General features: G+C 57.1%; 4 protein-coding genes across 5 annotated transcripts in view; 2 read left to right on the forward strand and 2 right to left on the reverse strand.

The window, feature by feature from the left end:
• Positions 1-20,858, reverse strand: part of NAT14 (N-acetyltransferase 14 (putative)) — a 61,153-nt gene that overhangs the window by 29,597 nt on the left and 10,698 nt on the right. Inside the window, exon 2 of the mRNA XM_022586041.3 lies at positions 2,724-2,796. The gene's annotated coding sequence lies outside the window, so the exon portion shown is untranslated. The remainder of the gene's footprint in view (positions 1-2,723; positions 2,797-20,858) is intronic.
• ZNF628 (zinc finger protein 628) overlaps positions 1-20,858 on the reverse strand; it is a 57,786-nt gene that overhangs the window by 26,227 nt on the left and 10,701 nt on the right. The window contains exon 2 of the mRNA XM_089902031.1: positions 2,724-2,796. The gene's annotated coding sequence lies outside the window, so the exon portion shown is untranslated. The remainder of the gene's footprint in view (positions 1-2,723; positions 2,797-20,858) is intronic.
• Positions 301-7,211, forward strand: ISOC2 (isochorismatase domain containing 2). 2 transcript variants are annotated; one of them, XM_022586018.3, is made up of 7 exons: positions 301-398; positions 3,663-3,706; positions 4,019-4,156; positions 4,279-4,488; positions 4,804-4,874; positions 5,034-5,151; positions 6,811-7,208. In XM_022586018.3, the coding sequence occupies exons 3-7, from the start codon at positions 4,022-4,024 to the stop codon at positions 6,889-6,891; spliced, it is 615 nt and encodes a 204-aa protein (XP_022441726.1). In that variant the 5' UTR covers positions 301-398; positions 3,663-3,706; positions 4,019-4,021; the 3' UTR covers positions 6,892-7,208. The 2 variants fall into 2 exon arrangements, with proteins under 2 accessions (XP_022441726.1, XP_022441728.1); XM_022586020.3 differs by having other exon boundaries at positions 303-398; positions 4,001-4,156; positions 6,811-7,211.
• SHISA7 (shisa family member 7) lies at positions 13,446-20,224 on the forward strand. The gene is made up of 5 exons (XM_089902127.1): positions 13,446-14,281; positions 15,730-15,920; positions 17,471-17,536; positions 17,983-18,132; positions 19,541-20,224. Exons 1-5 carry the CDS (start codon positions 13,602-13,604, stop codon positions 20,185-20,187), a joined length of 1,734 nt encoding a protein of 577 aa, XP_089758253.1. The 5' UTR covers positions 13,446-13,601; the 3' UTR covers positions 20,188-20,224.

The raw sequence follows: 20,858 nt of genomic DNA on the forward strand, positions 1-20,858 counted from the left end.
GGCAGGTAGCGACCCACCCACTTCTCCAGCTGGAGTCCGCGTTCTCGGTACCCACCGCGCCACTCCGCCTTAAGCCCGCCACTCACATCTGTTACGACTCCCCATTGGTCAGACTGGCTGCTTTCCCGCCCCCTGACGGGCTAATCACGCTCTCAGGAAGGACAGTCTGGCCCACACGCAGCCCCCCCCCCGAGAGAGAAGTAGCGGCGCTTGCGGATTGGCTGGGAGCGGGGGTTGGGGCTGAGCAGAGCTAGACGAGTGCCTATTGGGCGGCTCAGCCCTGGTGGGCGGGACGAGGGCGGAGCCGGGGCGGGCCAAGTGTCTGGGCTTTGGGAAACATCTACTAGGCCTGCGAGCCCCGCGGGTGGGCCTGAGCGGCGGAAGTCCGGCTGGGGGAGGTAAGTGACTACAGGCCTCACCTGCGGCGGACGGGACGGACCCCGTCCCGGCGCCTTCCTGATAAGGCCCTTCTGGTGCTGCGGGGGGACAGACCTCCCCCACTTGCTGGTGGAGGACAGCCGGGGGAGGACTCCTGCCTGGGCCCTCCAGAATTGGCTAGCCAGGGGCTCGAATTCTCCACGGGCCGCTTCCGCCCTCTCTACCAAGTTTCCGCGTCACCCCTGCGTGGTGGGTGGGTTTGGCTCCCATTTCCTCAAGAGGGAAACTGAGGCTCAGACAGAGCTGAAACTTGCCTAAGGTCACACCGCCAGCTAGTCTCTGCTGCAGAACCGGGTTCCCCAGGCCACATGGGGATCTGAACAGCCCCATTCGCTCCTCAGGTTGCCGCCCACCTCGGGCCGCTCCTCCTCCTCCGCCCTCGGGCTCCCTCCACCCGGAGCTGCGTTCTGAATTTTCCTCACTTCCCCAGAGTACCGCCAACTCTGTCTCCAGCCGAGACCCTCCCCACATTCACCGCCCACACACACACACACATTTTCATCTTCTCCCCCAAATCAGTTCCCCTCTCCAGGTCCCCAGTTAGTCCCTGGAACCTGCCACCCTCGGACCACTGGCAACCTGAGGATCTTCCTTCTTCCCCCTCCGACCACAGCCAGGCCCAGCTGCCCCCTCCCCGCTCTGTCCCCGCTGCCTGAACTGGATGGAGCCCAGGCCTCACCCTTGGCCACCTGGACCGCAGTCCCCACTTTCACCCTGGCCTCCACCTCCAGTCCAGCCCCACCGCGGCCAGCGAGGCCTCCCTATTTTATTGTATATTTTGAAAACTTTTTATGGAAGTATATCACATATGTAGGAAAACAGAAATCACAGATACACAGCTCAAATAACTTCACAAAGAGAACGCTCTGGTGTCAACAGCATCCAAATCCAGAAGCCGAACGTCCCCCACACCCCAGAAACCCCCCTTGCACCCCCTCCTTCAACACTGCCGCCCAAGGATAACTGTTATCATAACTTTAATGCCACAGGTTGGTTTTGCTGAGTTCTTGCCTCATGTAAATCTTTTACTGTATTGTATTTATTCCTGACTAGACAACCTGTTACACATTGTCCAAAATTCAAAAGGAACAGACTAGTACACAGTGAAAATCAAATGTCCTTCACACTCTGCCCCTCAGAGGCCTGTCCCTGCAGAAAGAGCCTGTTCCTTATGTGCCTTCCAGAGAGAGCAGATATAGATTGGAACAGTACCTACACTTGTTTTCTTCTTGCATTTTGGCACAAATGGGAGCATTGTTATACACACTATTATGCTTTTTTTTTTTCTTCACTGTTAACATCTCTTGGACACTTTTCCACGTTGTTACTTAAAGATCTCCCTTGTGATTCTTCCTGGCTGCAAAGAATTCCATAGTATGGATATACCATAACTTATGTAACCAGTACCCTAACCGTGGATGTTGGATTTATTTCTATTCTTTTGCTCTGGGCAGACGCCCATAATGAATAACCTTGTCCTGTAATGAATAACTTAACTTTGTGTCATTTCACAGGTATGTCTGCAGGATAAATACTTAGGATAATTAGGAGTGAGTTCTCTGGGTCACAGGGTTTGTGCATCTGTAATTCTGAGAAATGTGGGCACATGGTTCTCCCTAGGGGTTCTTGCAGTCCCCGCTCCTACAGCCCAAAGGGAAGCTCCGCCTCACTCTAGACTCCTGCCACTGTCACAGGCTTCCGGACATTCCAGCGCCCCGCCCCAACCTGACCCCGTCCCTCCTGTCCCGTGGAGAGCTAAGCCGGGAATGGGAGTGAGGAGAGCACTCCAGGTGGAGGGAGCTGCCTGGGCAAAGGCCCTGAAGTGGGACTTGGCCACCGAGGCTGCAAGGTCCGGGTCCAGCGCCTTGTGGGAGGAGGGTACATCGTAGTCCTGAGGACAGAGAGAAGCCATGGGGCCCTGGGGAGAGCTGAGAAATAGGGTCAGCTCTGTGTTTTCAAAAAGGTTGTTTTCTTTCCCTCTCTCTTCACTTCCTCAGAGAGAACTCTGCCAAGATGGATTAGATTCCCTAGCAATCCTAGCACTGGTCACAGTTGTAATTATGCAATTAATTAATTCAGTGTGGTTTTGTTTTTGAGGGAGTTTCCATTCCATTTGTTTTTTGAGACAAAATTCACACAGCATAAAATTCACCATTTTAGCCATCCACTAGTTTTTAAGCTTTAGATATGTCACACATAGAAAACATTTTCAGTGGTAGATGTGTTCAGTTTGAAGAATAATCATAGACACCTGTGGGGACTCACCAGCCAGCACTGAAACTTACCCCGAGTGAGTGTCAGCCGGCTTGCCCTCCACTGGGTCTACTGGGTCCACTGGGTCCACAGGGTCTCCGTTTCCTAAACAAATTAACAAATAAGTGAGTAACATGCAGAGAGAGAGGGAGCTGCAGACAAAAGCCAGGACTCCCATTTGTGCAGCAACTCAGGCACCCAGGGACACAAGCCTCTGGGTACATGGGCTGGGACATGTGAGACTTGGGGTGTCCAGGGCCCAGATGCTCACTCTGACGGGGGCAGGGAGGGGCAGTCACCCCTCTAGTCCCCACAGGACCTTGGCCTTCATGGACTCCCGTGGGCTTCAGTGTCCTCCCCTTTAAAAGGGCTGCTGGCCAGGTGGCTCTACCAGTCCCCCACCTCTTAATTTTTATATTTCTCTCTTTCTTTTTTTGGCCATACCTCGCAGCATGCGGGATCTTAGTTCCCCAACCAGGGATTGAACCCATGCCCCCTGCAGTGGAAGCACAGATTCTTAACCACTGGACTGCCAGGGAAGTCCCTTTCTTTCTTTTTCTTAAAATTGTGGTAAAATACACATAACCTAAACTTTACCATCTCGACCATTTCAAAGTGTACAATTAAGAGGCATTTAGTATATTCATGATATTGGGCAACCATCACTACTATCTAGTTCCAGAACACTTCCATCTCCCCAGACGGAAACTCTGTACCCCTTTTCAGTCACTCCTCACACCCCCGCACCCCACCCCACCCCCACTGCCCTGAGGTGGAAGCACCACCAACCCTCTCCCTGTCTCTCTGGATGCAGCCGCTTTGGGTTTGGGGCATTCTGTGTAAATGGACTCCTGCACGTGGCCTTCTGTGACTGGCCTCTCTCACTGAGCATCGCGGTGAGGGGCCTCCGCGCTGTGGCCTGTGTCGTTGCTTCATTCCTTTTTATGGCTGGGTAATATTCCACTCCACAGGTACCCCAGCCTTTCTTTCTAAGACCTGGAAGGGGGTTCAGCTGGTGAGTTTTCCACACGGGTAAACTGCTTTTCAGAGGAGGCAGTCAGACTTGAGGGACCCCAGGCCATGAAGGAGGGAGGTGGTGCCGCTGGGAGAATGCAGCTCTTTTTGCCTCGGGGCTCAAGTCCTGCTCCCTCTGCTATGGGCAGTGGGCCCTCAGTCAGGACACTTCACTACTTAGACCTCGGTTTCCTCCTGGGGGTCGGGGGAGGATCACAGTTGGAGCCTGGGGTGTAAGCATGTGGACCCTGGACATGCAGAGAAGCCCTCTCCCTGCCTGATGCCACTCCCTCAGCCCCTCTGCCCACCCCAGGACATGGCAGCTGTGAGGCCCGGCCTGGGACGCGTCATCCCTGGATCATCCATCCTCTTCCTGTGCGACATGCAGGAGAAGTTCCGCCATGTCTTGTTCTTCCCCCAGATCGTCTCTGTGGCTGCCCGCATGCTCAAGGTACAGCCCCTCCTCCCGCAGACCCACCAGTCCAGGGCCCCAGCCCCTCCTCCCTCAGACCTAGGAGTTGGGCCTCCGGCCCCTTCATTGGGCTCAGACCTTTGCTCCTCACCCCAACCCAGGTGGCCCAGCTCCTGGATGTGCCAGTTGTGCTGACTGAGCAGTACCCACAAGGCCTGGGCCCCACAGTGCCCGAGCTGGGAGCTGAGGGTCTGCAGCCATGGTCCAAGACCTGCTTCAGCATGGTGCCCGCGGTGCAGCAGGAGCTGGACGCGCGGCCCCAGCTGCGCTCTGTGCTCCTCTGTGGCTTGGAGACACAAGCCTGCATCTTGGTGAGACCGCAGCTGAACCTTGGGGACCTCCATTCACACCTGGGACCTCCCCAACCTAAAAAGGGTGTCTTTCCTGACCCAGAACTCTCTATCCTCCCCTTCCTGACCCATGACTCCCCTCCTGACCTGGGACTTTCACCTTCACTAAGGACCCCTCTCTTTACCTGGGGCTCCCATCCTGCCTAGGATCCCGTTGTAATCTGGGGACCTCCTGCCCTGATCCGAGCCTCCCTCATCCCCATCCTGGTTCCCCAATCACTCACCCAGGATCCCTGTTCTTGTCTGGGGGTAGCCCTTACCTCTTTCTGCCCCTAGCACACAGCCCTGGACCTCCTGGACCAAGGGCTGCAGGTCCACGTGGTGGTAGACGCCTGCACCTCCCGCAGGTGAGAGGGTCCCTTCAGGGGTGGGGTGCATGTGGGATGGGTTTGGAGCACCCAGGAAGAACCAGGGGGTGGGATCCCTGCCGAGTTTGCCAGGTGTCTGGGTGTCCAGACCAAGGCACTGACACCGCATGCACACATGCACCCCCCGCCCCCCCGCAGCCAGGTGGACCGGCTGGTGGCGCTGTCCCGGATGCGCCAGAGCGGCGCCTTCCTCTCCACCAGCGAAGGGCTCATTCTGCAGCTCGTGGGTGATGCCACCCACCCCCGGTTCAAGGAGGTACTGACCCCCACGCCCCACACTCTGACCTCCCCCATCTCCTGTGCAAACGGGAAATATCTTTTCAGCACCCACCACATAGTCACAGGATACATCCGGGAACACAGAAGGCTGCCGCCTCCAGGGGCGCTAAGTTCTAGTGGGGGGAAACTGCAGGTCAACACCATAAATCAATGAAAGGAGAAGCTGTCTGGCCACGAGGACTGTAGAGAGAGATAAAGCAGGGGAGGGGGCCAGGTGTGCAGAGGAGGGGTTGCCTAAGGTGGTCCAGAGGCCTCCCGGAAGAAGGTGATTTTAGAGTGAGGTAGAGATGGGAGGGAGCCAGGCAGACGGGAGAGAACAGTCCAGCAGGGGCCCTGTAGACGGGAGCCCCTTGACCCTTTCCCGCCACCCTCTCCTCCAGTCTATGGCACTGAGGTCCAGCCTCCACACCCACCACCCGAGTGGCCTTCCTAGTACCCAGGTCTGACCAGGTAGTCCCCACTGCTTCACACCACTAAGGGCCACTGCTTTGCCCTTAGGATAACGGGACATGCCCGAACTTGAGATTCCCAGCCCTCTGAGGTCTGCCCCTTCCCCTCCTCTTAGTTCTGTTGAGCATTTATTGAGCACCTACTATGTGCCAGCCACTGTGGCAGGTCCAGGGGCAATAGCAAAAGACAGTCTATTCAGTTTCGCATTGTGGCCTGGAGCTGGGGAGGGAACATGTAGACTGTGTGAGAAATAAGATGGGGGCTGGCAGCTGGGAGGCCCCTCCTGGGGGGTGGCCTTACAGTGGAGACCTGAAAGTGCAGGAGCAGCCAGTCATCCAGAAAGTGGTCCTGGCGGAGGGGACAGCTAGGGCAAAGGCCTGGACGTGGGGCTGAACGTGACTTATTCAAGGAACGGTAGCGGGGCACCGTGAGTGCAGGCTGAGTGTGGGAGGAGGGGAGGCAGGGAGGAGCCGGAGCCGAGTCTTCCCAAAGATTTTGGTGGGGGTTGGGAGGGGCAGCCATGGGGGTTTGCACAGGGGGGCTGGACACTGTCAGATCTATGTGTAGTGCCAGGTGGCTAATGGATATGTGGTAGGAAGGGGGGAAACCAGGGTGGAGGCAGCGGCGGGGATACAGGCTTTGCTTATTTTCATTTTTTAATCTCTGCAGGTTAGCATGACAGGGATTGCTGATGGGTGCAAGGTGTGAAAAGGCAGCACAGAGAGAGGATCTGGCTTGAGCGCAGTTGCTCAAGCTCTCTACTGATGGGGGTGGAGGTGGCGGCAATGAGGTTGAGAGGTCAGGTGACCACCAGCATCTAAGAGGCAGCTGGATAAGTGAGTCCAGAGTTGAGGGGCAAGGCGCGGGCTGGATTTGAGAGTTGAGGGATAAGAGAGGTGAGATTACTTAAGAAGAAGCATGTGTAGACAAGGAGCCCCAGGAAAGAGTCGGTCACCCTTAGTGGTCCAAGTCAGCAAGGTGGACCGAGATGGCAGATGATCAGGTGCTAACCCTGGTGGCTATGGTGAAAGGGAGGCCCCAAGAAAAGTTTCGAGAAGAGGCAATGGTGGGTTTGGCCAGTTGCTACTAAGGGGGCAAGGGAGATGAAAATGGAGAAGTATCCCTTGGATCTGTCATGGGGATGAGAACCCTTGACGCTTCCTGACTCCCTACCCCTACCCTACAGATCCAGAAGATCATCAAGGAGCCCGCCCCAGACAGCGGGCTGCTTGGCCTCTTCCATGGCCAGAACCCCCTCTTCCGCTGAACTCCCTACCCTGCCTTGAGGGGAGACCGACCACCTTCTCGTCCCTGGGACCTTGGCAGAAGCGCTTTCCCCCCCATTCTTGGATCCCAAGAGTGGTGCAGTCCACCGGGGGTACCGCCCCCTCAGCAGGGGATGTGGGTGCCGCTTTTCCATTGGACGGCAGCTCCCGGAAATGCAAATGAGACTCCTGGAAACTGGGCGGGGGTTGGCTGAGCCGAGGTGGAGGTGGGGCTCGGCCCCCCCCCCCCCCCCGCCCCGGGCCACTTCAAGGGGCGGCAAGGGGAGGGAGAGGGAGTGTTACAGGCTGTGTGGGACCCGGTCTCAGAGAATAAACATTGATGTGACTGTGGACTGAACCATTCTTGGGTTTGGGGGGTATCCCGGGGGCGACTGGGGGCTGCGGGCGGTGGCGGAAGAGGGGTCCCCAGCTGGTGGGGAGGGGTAGGTGCCTCTTCTCAACTCCAAGCCGGCGCGAGGCAAAGGCGAGGGCTGGCCACTGTCACATCTGCACCGAAGCCGGCGCGCATCTGCACGGAAAAGAACTGCCGGCCCGGGGTCGCCCAACTCGCTGCCGGTCGCCCCCCCTATCAGCGCGCGCACGCCCAGCCGGGTTGGCTCGCAGACACGCGCTGGCTCTGCCTCCCCTGGCCGGCCCCCCACGTCGCCACCACCCCCGACTCCCCCAGGGTCCCGCATCCGGAAAGTGAGGTGAGCGTGACCGCACCCCGGTGCGGAGGGGGAAACTGAGGCACGAGGGACTTGGGGACGGGGAGGAAGGAAGAGACAGGCATGCGGATGAATGGATGAATGGATGGGAAGGACAGACAGCTTCATCTGAGTGGTCCCTGCTCCCCTAAGACGCAGGAGCCCGGGGATCCACATAGGGGCTCCCAGAATTCTGCAGCCCCCTTGGAAATCTGGGAGTTGGGACTCTACGGACCCCCCAGTCAGGGCCCCTCAGCCCCTTCAGAGTCTTAGTCCTCCCCCCCGCCCCCACCGCATCCTTGGGTGCCCAAGAAGGCAATCTGAGTCCCCCAGGGACCCAGGCATCAGAGCTCTCAGCCAGACCGCCCCGCATTGGGGAAACAGAGCCCCCCCCGCCCCTGGATCCCAGACCCCTCCCAGAAGTCCCGGTCACCGGACCCCGCGGTCAGAGCGCCCAGCACCCCCTCTCTCCGCAGGGATCTAGGAGTCCTGGCCTCCCCCCTCCTCCAGGAGCCCCTGGGACCGGGCGCCGGCGCCCCCGGCCCCCGCCTTTCGGATCCAGGTGTCCCCCCCTCCTCACCCCCCAGCCTGAAGCTTCGCGTCTCGGAGGCCGCGCTCGCGTCGCCATGGCAACAGGAGTCTATTTTGCGCTGGGAACACACAGCTCCCGCCGCAGCGCCCCCCCACCCCGCCCCTCCAACCTGAGCCTGAGCGAGAGTGGGGGGCCCGGGGAGGGAGACTGGTGGTCCGGGGTCGGGGGGAGACACAGAGACACTCAGAGGGACAGAGATTTGTAGGAAATCTCTCTAGGAAAGAGACAGACAGAGACACGGAGTCAAAGAGGTAGCGAGAGATGGGGATGTGGAAACGGGGAAGACACAGGATGTAGAGAGGCAGAGGCTGGGCAGAGGGAAGGAGAAAATGTTGGCACACAGAGGAGACTTGGGACAGAGACTGAAAGATGCAGAGATGCGATGAGACGCGTAGAGAGAGACAGGCTCAGCGAGGCCGCGCGACCCAAGGCACCTCCCGATAGAGATGAGAGATCCGCCGGCAGGCTGAGGGAGAGGCGGTGGGAGGCGACGTCCCGGGAGGAGGTAAGGACACGGAGACACAGAGACTCCCAGAGACAGAGACATAAGAGACAGGAAGGCCTAGGGACCTGGGCGGGCCGCTGGGAGTGCGTGGGGGGGGTCCGCATCTCTCCCTCAATCCCACCTCCCACCTCCCAGGTGGCGAGCCGGAGGCGGCGCTGGATCCCTCCACCCTGCCTCCCCCGCCCGGAACTGGGATCCCCGCCCCCGCATCCAGACCCCTCCCCTTCTCCCTCCGCTTTCCCGCTCCAGCAGGGTCCGCCGGGTCCGCCTCCTCCGGAACCCAGATGCCGCCTTCTTCCACATGCCTAACTCAAACCCACCATCAACCCCAGATATTCCTAGGAGGCCGTCCCTTTGCACTCGGACACCGCCCACCCTCAGCCCCACCCCGCTGCCACCTGCGGACCCCTCTCCAGCACCCAGTTGCTTGAGGTCAGGGCTTCTGGCTTTTTCTGGGTCTCCTCCCCTCTGCGGGTCTCTATCCTCCTCTGGTTCTCTCTTTCGAGCTCTCTCTCTCTCTCTCTGTCCTTCAATCTCTGATCCCCAGTCCTCTGGGTCTTTGCCCCACACCCACCCCGTCACTGCTCGCCTTCTGGGTCTCTGCCCTCCCAGGGCTCTGTCCTCTTTTCTTTGGCTATCTGTACTCCCTTCTCGTCATCTCTGTTCCTCTCTCTCCGGGCCTCTGTCCCCCTTTTTCGCCGGGTCTCTGTCCCTCTCTCTCTGGGTCTCTGTTCCCCTCTCCCTGGGTCTCTGTCCTTCTCTCTGGGCCTCTACCCCCACCCCGAGGGCTCTCTCCCCCTGCCCCCCGCGCCCTGTTCTCTCATTCTCTGCTGCCAGGCATCTCAGAAGGCAGTCCTTGCCCCCAGAGCCCAGCTGGCAGGGTCAGGAGAGGGGGGGGTGGGGGGGCTGTGAGGCACAGCGCTCGCAGGGGAGCGGGTGGGGGAGGGGCTTCTCTGGGAGCTCAGGACCGAGTGGGGCCTGCTCTGGGACCCCTCCTCACACTGGCTACCCTGATCTCTGTCCTCACATCTCTGTCTCTCAGGTCCTGGGCTGGGGTGCTGGGTTCTGGCCCCGAGCTGCTAGGTGTGTGTGGCGTGGGGAGGGAGATTGGGGTTTGGGGGGCATTCCTCTCCAGCTGTGAAGGAGGAGTGTGCCTTCCGGTGTGTGCTGGGGGGCTGTCTGGGTGTGTCTGGTGGAGGGCCACATGCCTGCTTCCAGACTCTCCACCACTGGGTTCTCACTGGTGTGTGTGCCTACGAGGTTGCGTGACTGTGGGCTGTGATGTGTGCCACTGCGTGCCCACGTGCAGCTGGCTGGGGCAGGTCCCTGGCCATGTTCTGGAGCTGTGTGTGGTCCCAGTGTGTCAAGGTGTCTGAGATTGTGTCTGACTCTTGTGTGCTGTGGGTGGGAATGCCCAGAAATGCATGGTTGTGTGTCCACATGGAGCTGTATTGTGTGTTTGGGGAGGAGGGAGGCTCAGGTGTGCCGCCAGGATGACATTGGGTGTCCTTGCGTGTTGTGTCTGGGACACTGTGTGGGTGTCCTGTGCTCTGTGTCACTGTGCGTATATAAGCTCTGTTGTGTGTCTGTGTATAGTTTTGTGTGAGGTAGAGGAAGAACTGGTCCTCTGTATCCTTGTGTGTGGACCAGCTGCTGTGTCTGCAGTGTGTCTCCTCCCCACCTGGAGGTGCTGCCCTGCATCAGGAGGTGTGAGGCAGGGACAGGAGGCTACAGGATGCCCACTGGTCGAGGGGCTGTGCGTGTGTGTGTGTGTGTGTGTGTGTGTGTGTGTGTGTGTGTGTTGCTGGGTCGGAGGGGATGTAGGCTGCTGCTCCTCCTGCCTCACTCCCCAGAGTTGTCAATGGCCAAGAGTTTCGTTTCCCTGGCTCTGTGCATGTGTGTGAAGTTGGAAGGGACAATGGGAGTCTGTTAGCAGAGGGAGAAATTCTGTCCATGGAGCCCAGCCAGAGGCTTGGCACAGCACAGGGACTGAGAGGGCAAACTGCTACCCCTGCGGGGCAGATGAGACAAAGGTTCCCCCAGCCCAATGCAGCTCCCTAGCATCTATGATTTAGCAGACAGATGGTACCCTTGCATGTGTTTGAAAAGGTACCCCTTCCCACAGATGGATGCAGCCCCACCAGATGCATTCTTAGGAAGGAGAGCACGGCTGGATTCCAGCCTCTCAGCCAGACCCTCTTGTGCAGTACACAACCTGCCCAACCATATGTGGCAGCCCTCGTATGAATGAAGGAATCCACATCGCCACACACGTGTCACTCTCAGAAGTGGTGTGTCTGTGTGCATGACAACCCATGTTTCTCTGTGGGATAATGCATCCATGTGCTGTGGGTGGTGGTGCCCTGAGTTCAAAGCCTAGCACCATTGCTTGGGCACTGCGACATCACCTGACCTTTGTTGGTTGGTTTTTGTTTCTTAACCGTGGTAAAATACACATAACATAAAATTTAGCGTTTTAACCATTTTAAGTGTACAGTTCAGTGGCATTTAATATATTCACAATGTTGTGTGACTACCACCACTATTTAGTTCCAGAATATTTTCTTCACCCTGAAAGGAAGCCCTGCCCCCATTAAGCAGTCACTCCCCATTCCCTCCTGCCCCCAGCTCTAGGCGACCACTTATCGGCTTTTGTCTACATGGATTTGACTATTGCAGACATTTCATATAAATGGAATCATACAATATGTGACTTTTTGTGTCTGGCTTTTCTCTCTTAATGTTTTTGAGGTTCTTCATGATGTAGAATGTATTGGTGCTTCGTCCCTTTTTATGGCTGAATAGTATTCCATTGAATGGATAGACCACATTTTGTTTACCCATTCATCAACCGATGGACATTTGGGTGGTCTCCAGTCTGGGGCTGTTGTAAAGCATGCTGCTAAGGACATTTGTGTTTTTGTGTTAACATGTTTTTCAATTCTTTGGGGCATATGCCTAGGAGTGGAACTGCTGGGTCATGTGGTAACCCTATGTTTAACTTTTAAGGAACTGCCAATCTGCTTTCCAGAGTGTGGGCCAAGGCACTTCTAAGATGCCCGTTAAACACCAAGTGGAGGCATCCAGCAGGCAGTCTGGCGGTGAGCTCAGGGGAGCGGCCGGAGCAGAGCTAAAAGGGAACGTTGAGGCCCCAGGTGCAGCCTCCCATAGCCCTCTCCCCATCCCAGGCCCCAGCAGTTTTTCATAATGGTGTGGTCCCTAGATACATGTGCACTCAATGGGAAGGAATAAGGGATAAAAATAATACCAAACGACATTTATTAAACTAGTCCCACGCACCCACCCTCTCTCCCACTTCCTTGCACTGCTTTTATTTCTTCATGGCCTCCATAATGTCTTAGTGTTTCTTCATAACGGTTTTCAACGTGCATCCCATTAATTTGTGTCTGCATACTGGCTTTTTCCCCTCACCAGAAGGCAAACCCCATAAAGACAGAGGAGGAACCCTGTGGTTCATCTACTGCTGCATCCCCAGCCTCAGTAAACATTGCTGAAGGAACCCCTCCTGCCAGCCTGTTGCCATACAAAACAGCTGGGCGGACCTGTCCCATCTGGCCCCTCCCATCCTGTTCACCCTCCTATAAGTATAGCACCTGCGCTAGGCCAGGCACTGCCCTAAACTCTCTACACATATGAAATCGGTTCGTCTTTCCAACCACCCAGTGATAGCCATCCTTACCCCTGGTTTACAGATGGGGAAACTGAGGCACATGGGGACTTAGGTGTATCCAGTATCAGGCACCTGGCACATGGTGGAGTTGGGGGATGAACCACTACTACCCTGACTCTCCAGCTGTGCAAGGAGACACATCAGACCTGAAACTGTGAGCATGGGTGTGTGTGTGTGCGTGAGAGAGAGACCACAGAGAGAGACAGAGACAGAGAGAGAGAGACTGAGGCTCAAGATCCCTTGATTATCAGACATAAATACAAGAGAGAAATAAGCACTGGGGAAACTGAGGGCCACGTGGGTCTAAGGCAGCAGTTCTAACTGGGGGCAAACGTGCCCCCCGGGGGGATATTTGGCAATGCCTGGAGGCATCTTATGTTAACACGATGTGGGGGAATGTGAATGCTCCTGGCATCCAGCAGATACTGCTGAACACCCTACAATGCACAGGATGGGCCCCCACAAGCAAGTACATTCTGTGCCCAGATGACAGTAGCGCCCAGGGTGAGAAACCCTGCACTCCCTCTTTCCACCTCCTGGTCTATAAACTCAGGTTCTCAACTCCGGTCTCTCTCTCTCCTTCTCTCCTCCCCATCTGCTCTTCTTTCTCTCTCCTTCCCCATCTCCCCGACTCCTCCCATCTCGCCCACCCCACCATGCGTCTCCCTTCATTGCCTCCCTTGGTCCCCCACTGACCCATCCCAACCTCCTCCCCACTCTGCCCACCTCTCACTCTGCCCACCTCTGCCCTCCCTCACCTGCATCTCACCTCTGGCTTTCCCCTCTGCCCTCTCTCCCTCCCCTGCCTCCATGGTTTCTTCTCCCTCCATCACATCTTTCCTCTGGTTTCTGTCCACCTCTCTTATTTCTTCGCACCCCCGATGCCACTGTCGACTTTCCCATTCTTTCCTCCACCACTCATCACTCACTCTGCTCTTTCTCTGCCATTATCATTTCCGTTCTCCTTCCGCGGTGTCTGGACATCCTCCTGTTGCTCCCCCATCACCGTGCACTGTCCCGTGGGACTGCCAACTTTGGGTCCATACATGTCCCCTCCATCTTTTCTGTTTCTTGGTTTGTGCCTCTCCATCCTTCTACCTTCCTTTGGCCTGCCTTCCTCATCATCTCCGGCCCCCATCTCCACATTTCTCCACCTCTGGCCATCTTTCTCCCGCCCGCCGTTCCAGCCTCGGTTCTCCCCCCAGCCTGGCTGCCCCATGCCGGCCCTCCTGCTCCTCGGGACCCTCCTGCTCCTGGCCTCGACTACCGGCCAGGCTGGGGCGCGCCCGTCCAACGCCACAAGCACCGAACCCCCGGGCCCGCTGCCCGCCCTGCTGGCGCACCTGCGGCGCCTGACCGGGGCGCTGACCGGCGGCGGGGGCGCGGCGGGCCCAGGGGCCAACGGAACCAGGACCAGCACCCCGAGTTCGGCCGGCGCGGCGGCACGGGCGCCCCCTCCTGCCGAGCTCTGCCACGGCTACTACGATGTCATGGGCCAGTACGACGCCACCTTCAACTGCAGCACTGGCTCCTACCGCTTCTGCTGCGGCACCTGCCACTACCGCTTCTGCTGCGAGCACCGCCACATGCGCCTGGCGCAGGCCTCCTGCTCCAACTACGACACGCCGCGCTGGGCCACCACGCCGCCGCCACTGGCCGGGGGCGCCGGGGGCGCCGGGGGTGCGGGCGGGGGACTCGGGCCCGGCCAGGCCGGGTGGATGGAAGGGGGCCGGGCGGGTGGCGCCGGGGGGCGTGGGGGCGAGGGCCCAGGGGGCAGCACGGCCTACGTGGTGTGCGGGGTCATCAGCTTCGCCCTGGCCGTGGGCGTCGGCGCCAAAGTGGCCTTCAGCAAGGCGTCCCGTGCGCCCAGGGCGCACCGGGAGATCAATGTACCCAGGTGTGTGTGCTCTGGGGCCGGAGGGTGGGAAACCTGGGGGCGGGGGCGGGGCCACGGGAGGTGGAGGCATCAGGGAGTGGGGCCGGTGGGGGGTGGGGCGGCAGGGTGCAGGGAGTATGGCCAGAGACTGAGGCAGCCACCAGGAGCGCAGAAGCCAATGCCTTGGAGAGATGGGCGGGACATGAGAATATATGTGACTTAAGTGGCAGTCTATGGAGTGACCGGGTAGGCTCGGGCCTTCATTCATTCAACAAATATTTCTTGAGCACTTTCTGTGAGCCAGGAGCTGGGAACACAACAGTGAACAAAACAAAGTCCCTGCACTGAGGAGTAAACCTGGTTTCCAATCCCAGGTCAGCTGCCTGCGGGCTGTGTGACCCTGGGGAATTTGCTTAAACCTCTCTATGCCTCAGTTTCCTCGTCTGTACAATGGGCCTAATAATTGTTCCCCACCTATTCAGACTGTAATGAAGATTACCTGGGTTAATTCATGTTGAGTCCTGGTACCTGGTAAGCCCTCAGTAAATGCTGGCTACCGTTATCATTAAGACAGTAAGCAAGGAAACACATGTGCAATATACTTTTAGATCCTGATAACTGCTGTGAAAAAAATAAAGTAGCATAACGAGTTGTGAATGGGAGGGACAGTGTTGTTTTACACGAAGTGGTCAGGAAAGGCCTCTCTGAGCAGAGACTTGAAGGAAAAGAGAGAACCAAGCAGATATCTGTGGGAAGGGCATTCCAGGCAGAGAGGAAGCCATAAGTGCAATGGCCCTAAGGTGGAGTGTTTGCAGGACAGCGAAGCGGCCCATGCAGCTGGAGTGCAGTGGGTGAGGAGGAGGTGGACAGAAGTAGGCAGAGGCCAGGTTTATCCTAAGTGTGATGGGGGAGCCCTGAGCTCCGTGTGTCACCATCTGATCCCTGGGCTGTGTGTGTGAAACTGCAAGGGATAAGGGCAGAAATGGGGAGACCAATTGGAGACTGTGACAATAATGGTGAGAGATGGGGCTAGTAGAAGCAGAGGTGGTGACAAGCGCTCCGAGTTGGGATACATTTTGGAGGGCGAATCCACAGGATTGCTAAGGGCCGTGCAGGAAAGAAAAAGAAGAGTCAAGGGTGATTCTAAGGTTTGGGGTCCACAAAGCACCCTTTATTGCCATGGGGAAGGCAGCAAAAGGAACAGGAGTGAGGTCCCAGGTTCAGGGTGGGGCAGAGAGGACGATGTGGGAGGGACCGCAGAAGGGGTAGGGTCCAAATAAATAGGGGAAGGGGCGCTTCAAGCAGGAAGTGTGGTCCGAGGGACCTTGGGGCAGGCGGTGCTCAGATTGATATTAGCAAGGGGCGTGGCCAAAGGCTAGAGGCCGAGCTGAGCTAAAGGATACACCCAAAGGTGAGAACGGAGAGGGGAAAGAGGCCTGCGCCCTCCCTCTCCCCACCCCCAGCCCCAGTCCCCAGGCCACTGACCATCCCTCTGCCACTTCTAGGGCTCTGGTGGACATTCTGAGGCATCAGGCGGGGCCTGGGACCCGCCCGGACCGGGCACGAAGCAGCTCCCTAACCCCGGGGGTCGGGGGTCCCGACAGCATGCCCCCGAGGACGCCCAAGAACCTCTACAACACCGTGAAGCCCTCCAATCTCGGTGAGTGAGAAGTGGGGCTTCGGCTGCCGCCTCTGCTGCCTCTGCATCTGCCCCCACCCCTCATCCCTGTAGCTCCGCCCTCCACGGATGGCTCCATCTCCCATTGCCCAGGCCCTGCCCCTAGCCACAGCCTGCTGTCTCTGCCTTCCCTGAACCGTTATGGCCGACACCTGTTTTGGGCAATGCACTGGACTTTGCAGTGAGCCAGACCTCCTCCCTGACCTCCTGTGGGCACCCTGGGTGGGAACCCTGGGTGCTACGATGGATGATTTAGATTTAGACATTCTCAACCCCTGCACTTGAGAAACTCATGTCAGACCACCCAACAGCCAGTGACACACAAGGACTCACTCACTAACTGAATTATAATTTGTTGGGAGCCAGACGCCTGGATTCAAATCCTGGCTCTACCACTGTGACCTAGGGCAAGTGACTTCGCTTCTCTGGGCCTCAGTTTCCTCATCCATAAAATGAGAATCATAACAGTACTGTCTTCATATTATTGTTATTCTTATAGTTTATGATGAGTGCATCAGTGGAGAAGTCCAGGTAGCTGGAAGAGGGTTTGAAAAGGGTCTCATTTGGTGTGAGGGGGAGGAGTTCCCTCAGAACATGATGTTTGAGCAGTGGCCAGGAGGGTGAGGGGAGTTTCTTGGGCAGGGGGATCTCTGAGTGGCTGGAGCACAGCTTGTGAGGTGGCCAGAGCTGAGGCTGAGGAGAGGGTGGGCAGATACCTCAGGAAGGGCCTTGAGTACCAGGCTGAGCTGAGTGGCTCTGCCTTTGTCCTGAGGGCAATGGGGAGCCATGGAGGAGTTTAGAGCAAGGGAGAAGCAAAGTCAGAAGTGGGTGGAAGAACTATGTCTCTGGAACCCATATGAAGGAAGATCGATGAGAGGAAGAAGGCTCCAGAGGAGGCCTGCATGATGATCCAGGCAGTAAAGGACAAGGCTTGATCTGGGATCAGGAACGGAGGGGAGGAGATGAGTTTGAATAGTAGTGATAAGGAAGAAACATTTGACCTGGATCTTGAGGGGTGAGTAGGAGGTCTTCAGGCAAAGGAGACGAAGGGATTCAAGGCCGAGAGAACAGCATGACAGCATGTGCAGAGGCCCTGTGGCAGAACTGAGCTGGACCATTTGGGCATCAGAGAGAAGTATGGCTTGAGAGGAGGGATGGGAGATGAGGCTGCAGATGTCTGTTGGGGACAAGTCACACAGGACTCAAACGCCATCCCCAGCTTAGACTGTGTCCCATGGGTGATGGTGAGACATGGGAAGAGTTTCGAGCAGCAGAGGGACAGGGGCAGGTGTACATGTCAGAAGTACTGCAGTGGGGCTGATCTTGGAGATGGGCTGGCCATTTGGCCAGAAGGCTGGTTTGATGATCCAGGAGGGAGAGAAGCAAGTCAGGGCAAAGATTCAGTAGGCAGGAGGGACCAGAGCTGGGGACCAAGTGGACATGGGTGGGGATCCTTCCACAAGACCAGGACAGCGGTGCCAGCTGGGAGCAGGCAATGGCAGTGATGCCACCTCCCCTCTTGGTCCCCACAGATAATCTGCACCACAACTACCTGCACCTCAACGTCAACAGCCCCAAACACCACGCTGCCACTCTGGGTATGGACCAGGGCGGGGCTGCGGGGAGGGCAGGGCTCCTTCCCTTCCCACCCTTGTATTGAGCCGGAGCCAGGTGCCCAGCATAGGGCAGGTGTGAGACCCTGGGAGCCTGTCCGCACAGTCCAGCCAGGTAACCCAGTGAGGCTCAGTTTCCTCATTTCTATGCCAGAAGTGGTCTGCGGGAAGCTGCATGGAGTGCGTCCCTTCTAGCCTGGGGCGGGGCACACAACGAGTGCTGAGCAAACGCCAGTTGCCCCTCCTCCTCCTCCTTCCCCAGCAAAGAGCACCCGAGGGTTGGGGGAAGTGAGCACAGGGAGCTTGGACTGCTGCAGCTCTGAGGGGCTGGGATTCCAGATTTCTAATGCTCTAAGGGGGCTGGGGGCCAGAACTGCTGGGTCTGAGGGAGGAGGGCCTGGACTGACCCCGGCCATGCCCCTCTGCCCCAGACTGGCGGGCCATTCCGCCGCCCAGCCCCTCCTTGCACTACTCCACGCTGTCCTGCTCTCGGTCCTTCCACAACCTCTCGCATCTGCCCCCGTCCTACGAGGCCGCTGTGAAATCTGAACTCAACCGCTACTCCTCCCTCAAGAGGCTGGGTGAGTCCCGGGAAGGGGAGCTACCTGGGCGATGGGGCGGGGTCAGGGCCTGGGTTCAGGACAATGGACAGTGACCCAATAGCCTTCTAAAGCTTTAGATACCCCGCCCCTGCCAAGTTTGTTCCAGAATTACCTGAGGTAATTTTGTATCACAATGACTTGGGGTGCTTTTTAAAAATGCAAACCCATGGTCCTCTCCCCAAGATCTATTGCATTCATCAGGACTTGTATTTGCAATGAACAGAAATACAACTTTAAAAAAAAAAGGTGACTATGCTGGCTTGATAACAGAAAGTCTGTGTGCCACAAGCTTCAGGTGTGGCTGAACCCAGGTGCTCAAAAGCTGTCTCCAGGATTCTACATCTCTCAGCTCTGCTGAACAGTGGGCTGGCTTCATTTTCAGATAGAATCTCCCCTTGTGATGGCAAAGACTGTCCTGAGAATTTTCAGGGCACTTCTACCAGAAGAGTCTCTCCCAATGATTCCAGCAAAATTCCCAAGCCTGGATCCCACTGGCCAAAAAGGGTCACATGCTTGTCCCAAAACCAATCACTGTGACTCTGATTGGACATTTCTGGGTCAGTGGCCGATCCCTGGTAGTGGAGTAGCCTTCAAACATTTTAAACGGAGATCCACAGTAAGAAAGGATTTTTATATTGTGTCCCATGAGACCCACATACACTGGCACATTTTTAAATTACAGTAAAGTTTTGAAACTTGTTATTATGGACATTTTCAAACACACTCGAGAGTAGAGGAATTGTAAAATAAGCCCCATGTTCCTTTCACCCAGCTTTAACAATGGGCAACATTTTGTTAATCTCTCCTCCCTCCACCCCATCTTTTGGTGGATTATTTCAAAACAAATCCCAGATATCATGTCACTTTATCCGTTAATATATCAATAACACACACAACTGAAATAAAAATTTTGTGAATGGTATTCACCCTTATTCTCTTATTATGGGACACTTTCTGATAATTTTCTATTCTATTTCATTTTGCCAAATGCTGGTCCCTACCCACAAAATTGACTTTTCAACCCATGAATGGGTCGAATCTCCAAGTTTGAAAAATACGTGCTACAGGATGAAAGGGAAGGGAAAGTGGTTCCTCAAAAGCGAGAGTTGGGTTCTACTCCCAAAGGAAGGGATGTTCCCAGGCAATTAAAAAAAAAAAAAAAGGTCCCCCCATCTACGATCGCAGCATTGCAAGCTGGGCCTGGGAATCTGCATTCTGCTAGATTGACTGTTCTGACTGGTTAAAATTGTGCCCCTGCCCAGGCTAATGACCAGGAAGTTCCAGGTAATGTCTGGGGTCTTCCTGGGGTGGGGGGTGCCCTAGGGAAGGGAGCACGTTCTGGGCTGGCTGAGGACCCACCTCTGTGGTTTCTTCCCTTCTCCCCCAGCCGAGAAGGATCTGGACGAGGCCTACCTGAAGCGCCGGCACCTGGCAGAGATGCCTCGCGGGACGCTGCCCCTGCATGCGCTGCGGCGACCTGGCACAGGGGGCGGCTATCGCATGGAAGGCTGGGGTGGCCCTGAGGAGCTGGGCCTGGCGCCCGCGCCCAACCCACGACGCGTCATGTCCCAGGAGCACCTGCTGGGCGACGGGGGCCGGGCACGCTATGAGTTCACACTGCCACGCGCGCGCCTCGTGTCACAGGAGCACCTGCTCCTGTCGTCCCCCGAGGCCCTGCGCCAGAGCCGCGAGCACTTGCTGTCACCCCCCCGCAGCCCCGTGCTGCCCCCTGAGCCCGCCGCCCGCGCCAGCCTGGCCGCCTCCCACTCCAACCTGCTGCTGGGGCCTGGGGGGCCCCCTACACCGCTGCACGGGCTGCCCCCGCCGCCCGGCCTGCACGCGCACCACCACCACCACGGCCTGCACGGCTCGCCGCAGCCCGCCTGGATGTCAGACACCGGCGGAGGTGGGGGCACGCTGTCTCGCAGGCCGCCGTTCCAGCGCCAGGGCACGCTGGAGCAGCTGCAGTTCATCCCCGGCCATCACCTGCCCCAACACCTCCGCACTGCCAGCAAGAATGAGGTGACTGTCTGACTGTCTGAGGTCGGGCCAGGGGCTTGGGGGCTGCAGCCTGGGGCCCCCATCCCGGCCTGCATCCCCCAACACACGCCAGGGGCCTGGGACCAGATCTGCGGTGGCCGGGAGGGCTGCCTCCAAGGACACTGTTTTGGATGAAATCATCACCTGACACAAAGCTTCCTTCTGCGATGTCACGGCAGATGAGACCCCTCCTCCTATGTCACAGTTTGAGGCAGGACCTCCTTCCCATGACGTCATCACAGAGGAAGAGGCCTGTATGTGAGGTCATCACTAGCGAAAATGTCTTTGTTCACCACAGGGACAAAACCTCCTTCCCATGAGGTCATCACAGAGGAAAAGGCCCACCCTTAAGGTCATCACTAGAGGCATCTATGCTCCATGGTGTCATCACAAAGCTCCCTCCTGTGATGTCATAAGAGGAACAATGCCTTGTCCTATGACATCATCCCTAGAGACAAAGAGTCCTTCCTATGATGTCACTGCATAGATAAATCTCATCCTTATGATGTCATCTCTGGCACCAAAAGGCCTCTTTTGACATCATCATCACCAGGAAAATATTTTCTTCCAAAGAAGATGCCTTTGTCTTTGAAGTCACCACTACAGACAAAGCCATCTTCCTGGGACACATCACAGGGGAAAGAGCCTCACCAGCTGTGTCCTCA

Source organism: Delphinapterus leucas, chromosome 20 (genome assembly GCF_059928025.1).
Source record: "Delphinapterus leucas isolate spDelLeu-1000000601 "Yukka" chromosome 20, BTC_Dleu_Yukka2, whole genome shotgun sequence".
NCBI lineage: Eukaryota > Metazoa > Chordata > Mammalia > Artiodactyla > Monodontidae > Delphinapterus > Delphinapterus leucas.

Coding starts and splice junctions, on each gene's coding strand:
- SHISA7 (XM_089902127.1), top strand. CDS start 13,602: ATGCCGGCCCTCCTGCTCCTCGGGACCCTCCTGCTCCTGGCCTCGACT. Junction 15,921..17,470: donor CGTGAAGCCCTCCAATCTCG/GTGAGTGAGAAG, acceptor TGGTCCCCACAG/ATAATCTGCACCACAACTAC. Junction 17,537..17,982: donor ACACCACGCTGCCACTCTGG/GTATGGACCAGG, acceptor CCTCTGCCCCAG/ACTGGCGGGCCATTCCGCCG.
- ISOC2 (XM_022586018.3), top strand. CDS start 4,022: ATGGCAGCTGTGAGGCCCGGCCTGGGACGCGTCATCCCTGGATCATCC. Junction 4,489..4,803: donor AGACACAAGCCTGCATCTTG/GTGAGACCGCAG, acceptor TTCTGCCCCTAG/CACACAGCCCTGGACCTCCT. Junction 4,875..5,033: donor GACGCCTGCACCTCCCGCAG/GTGAGAGGGTCC, acceptor GCCCCCCCGCAG/CCAGGTGGACCGGCTGGTGG.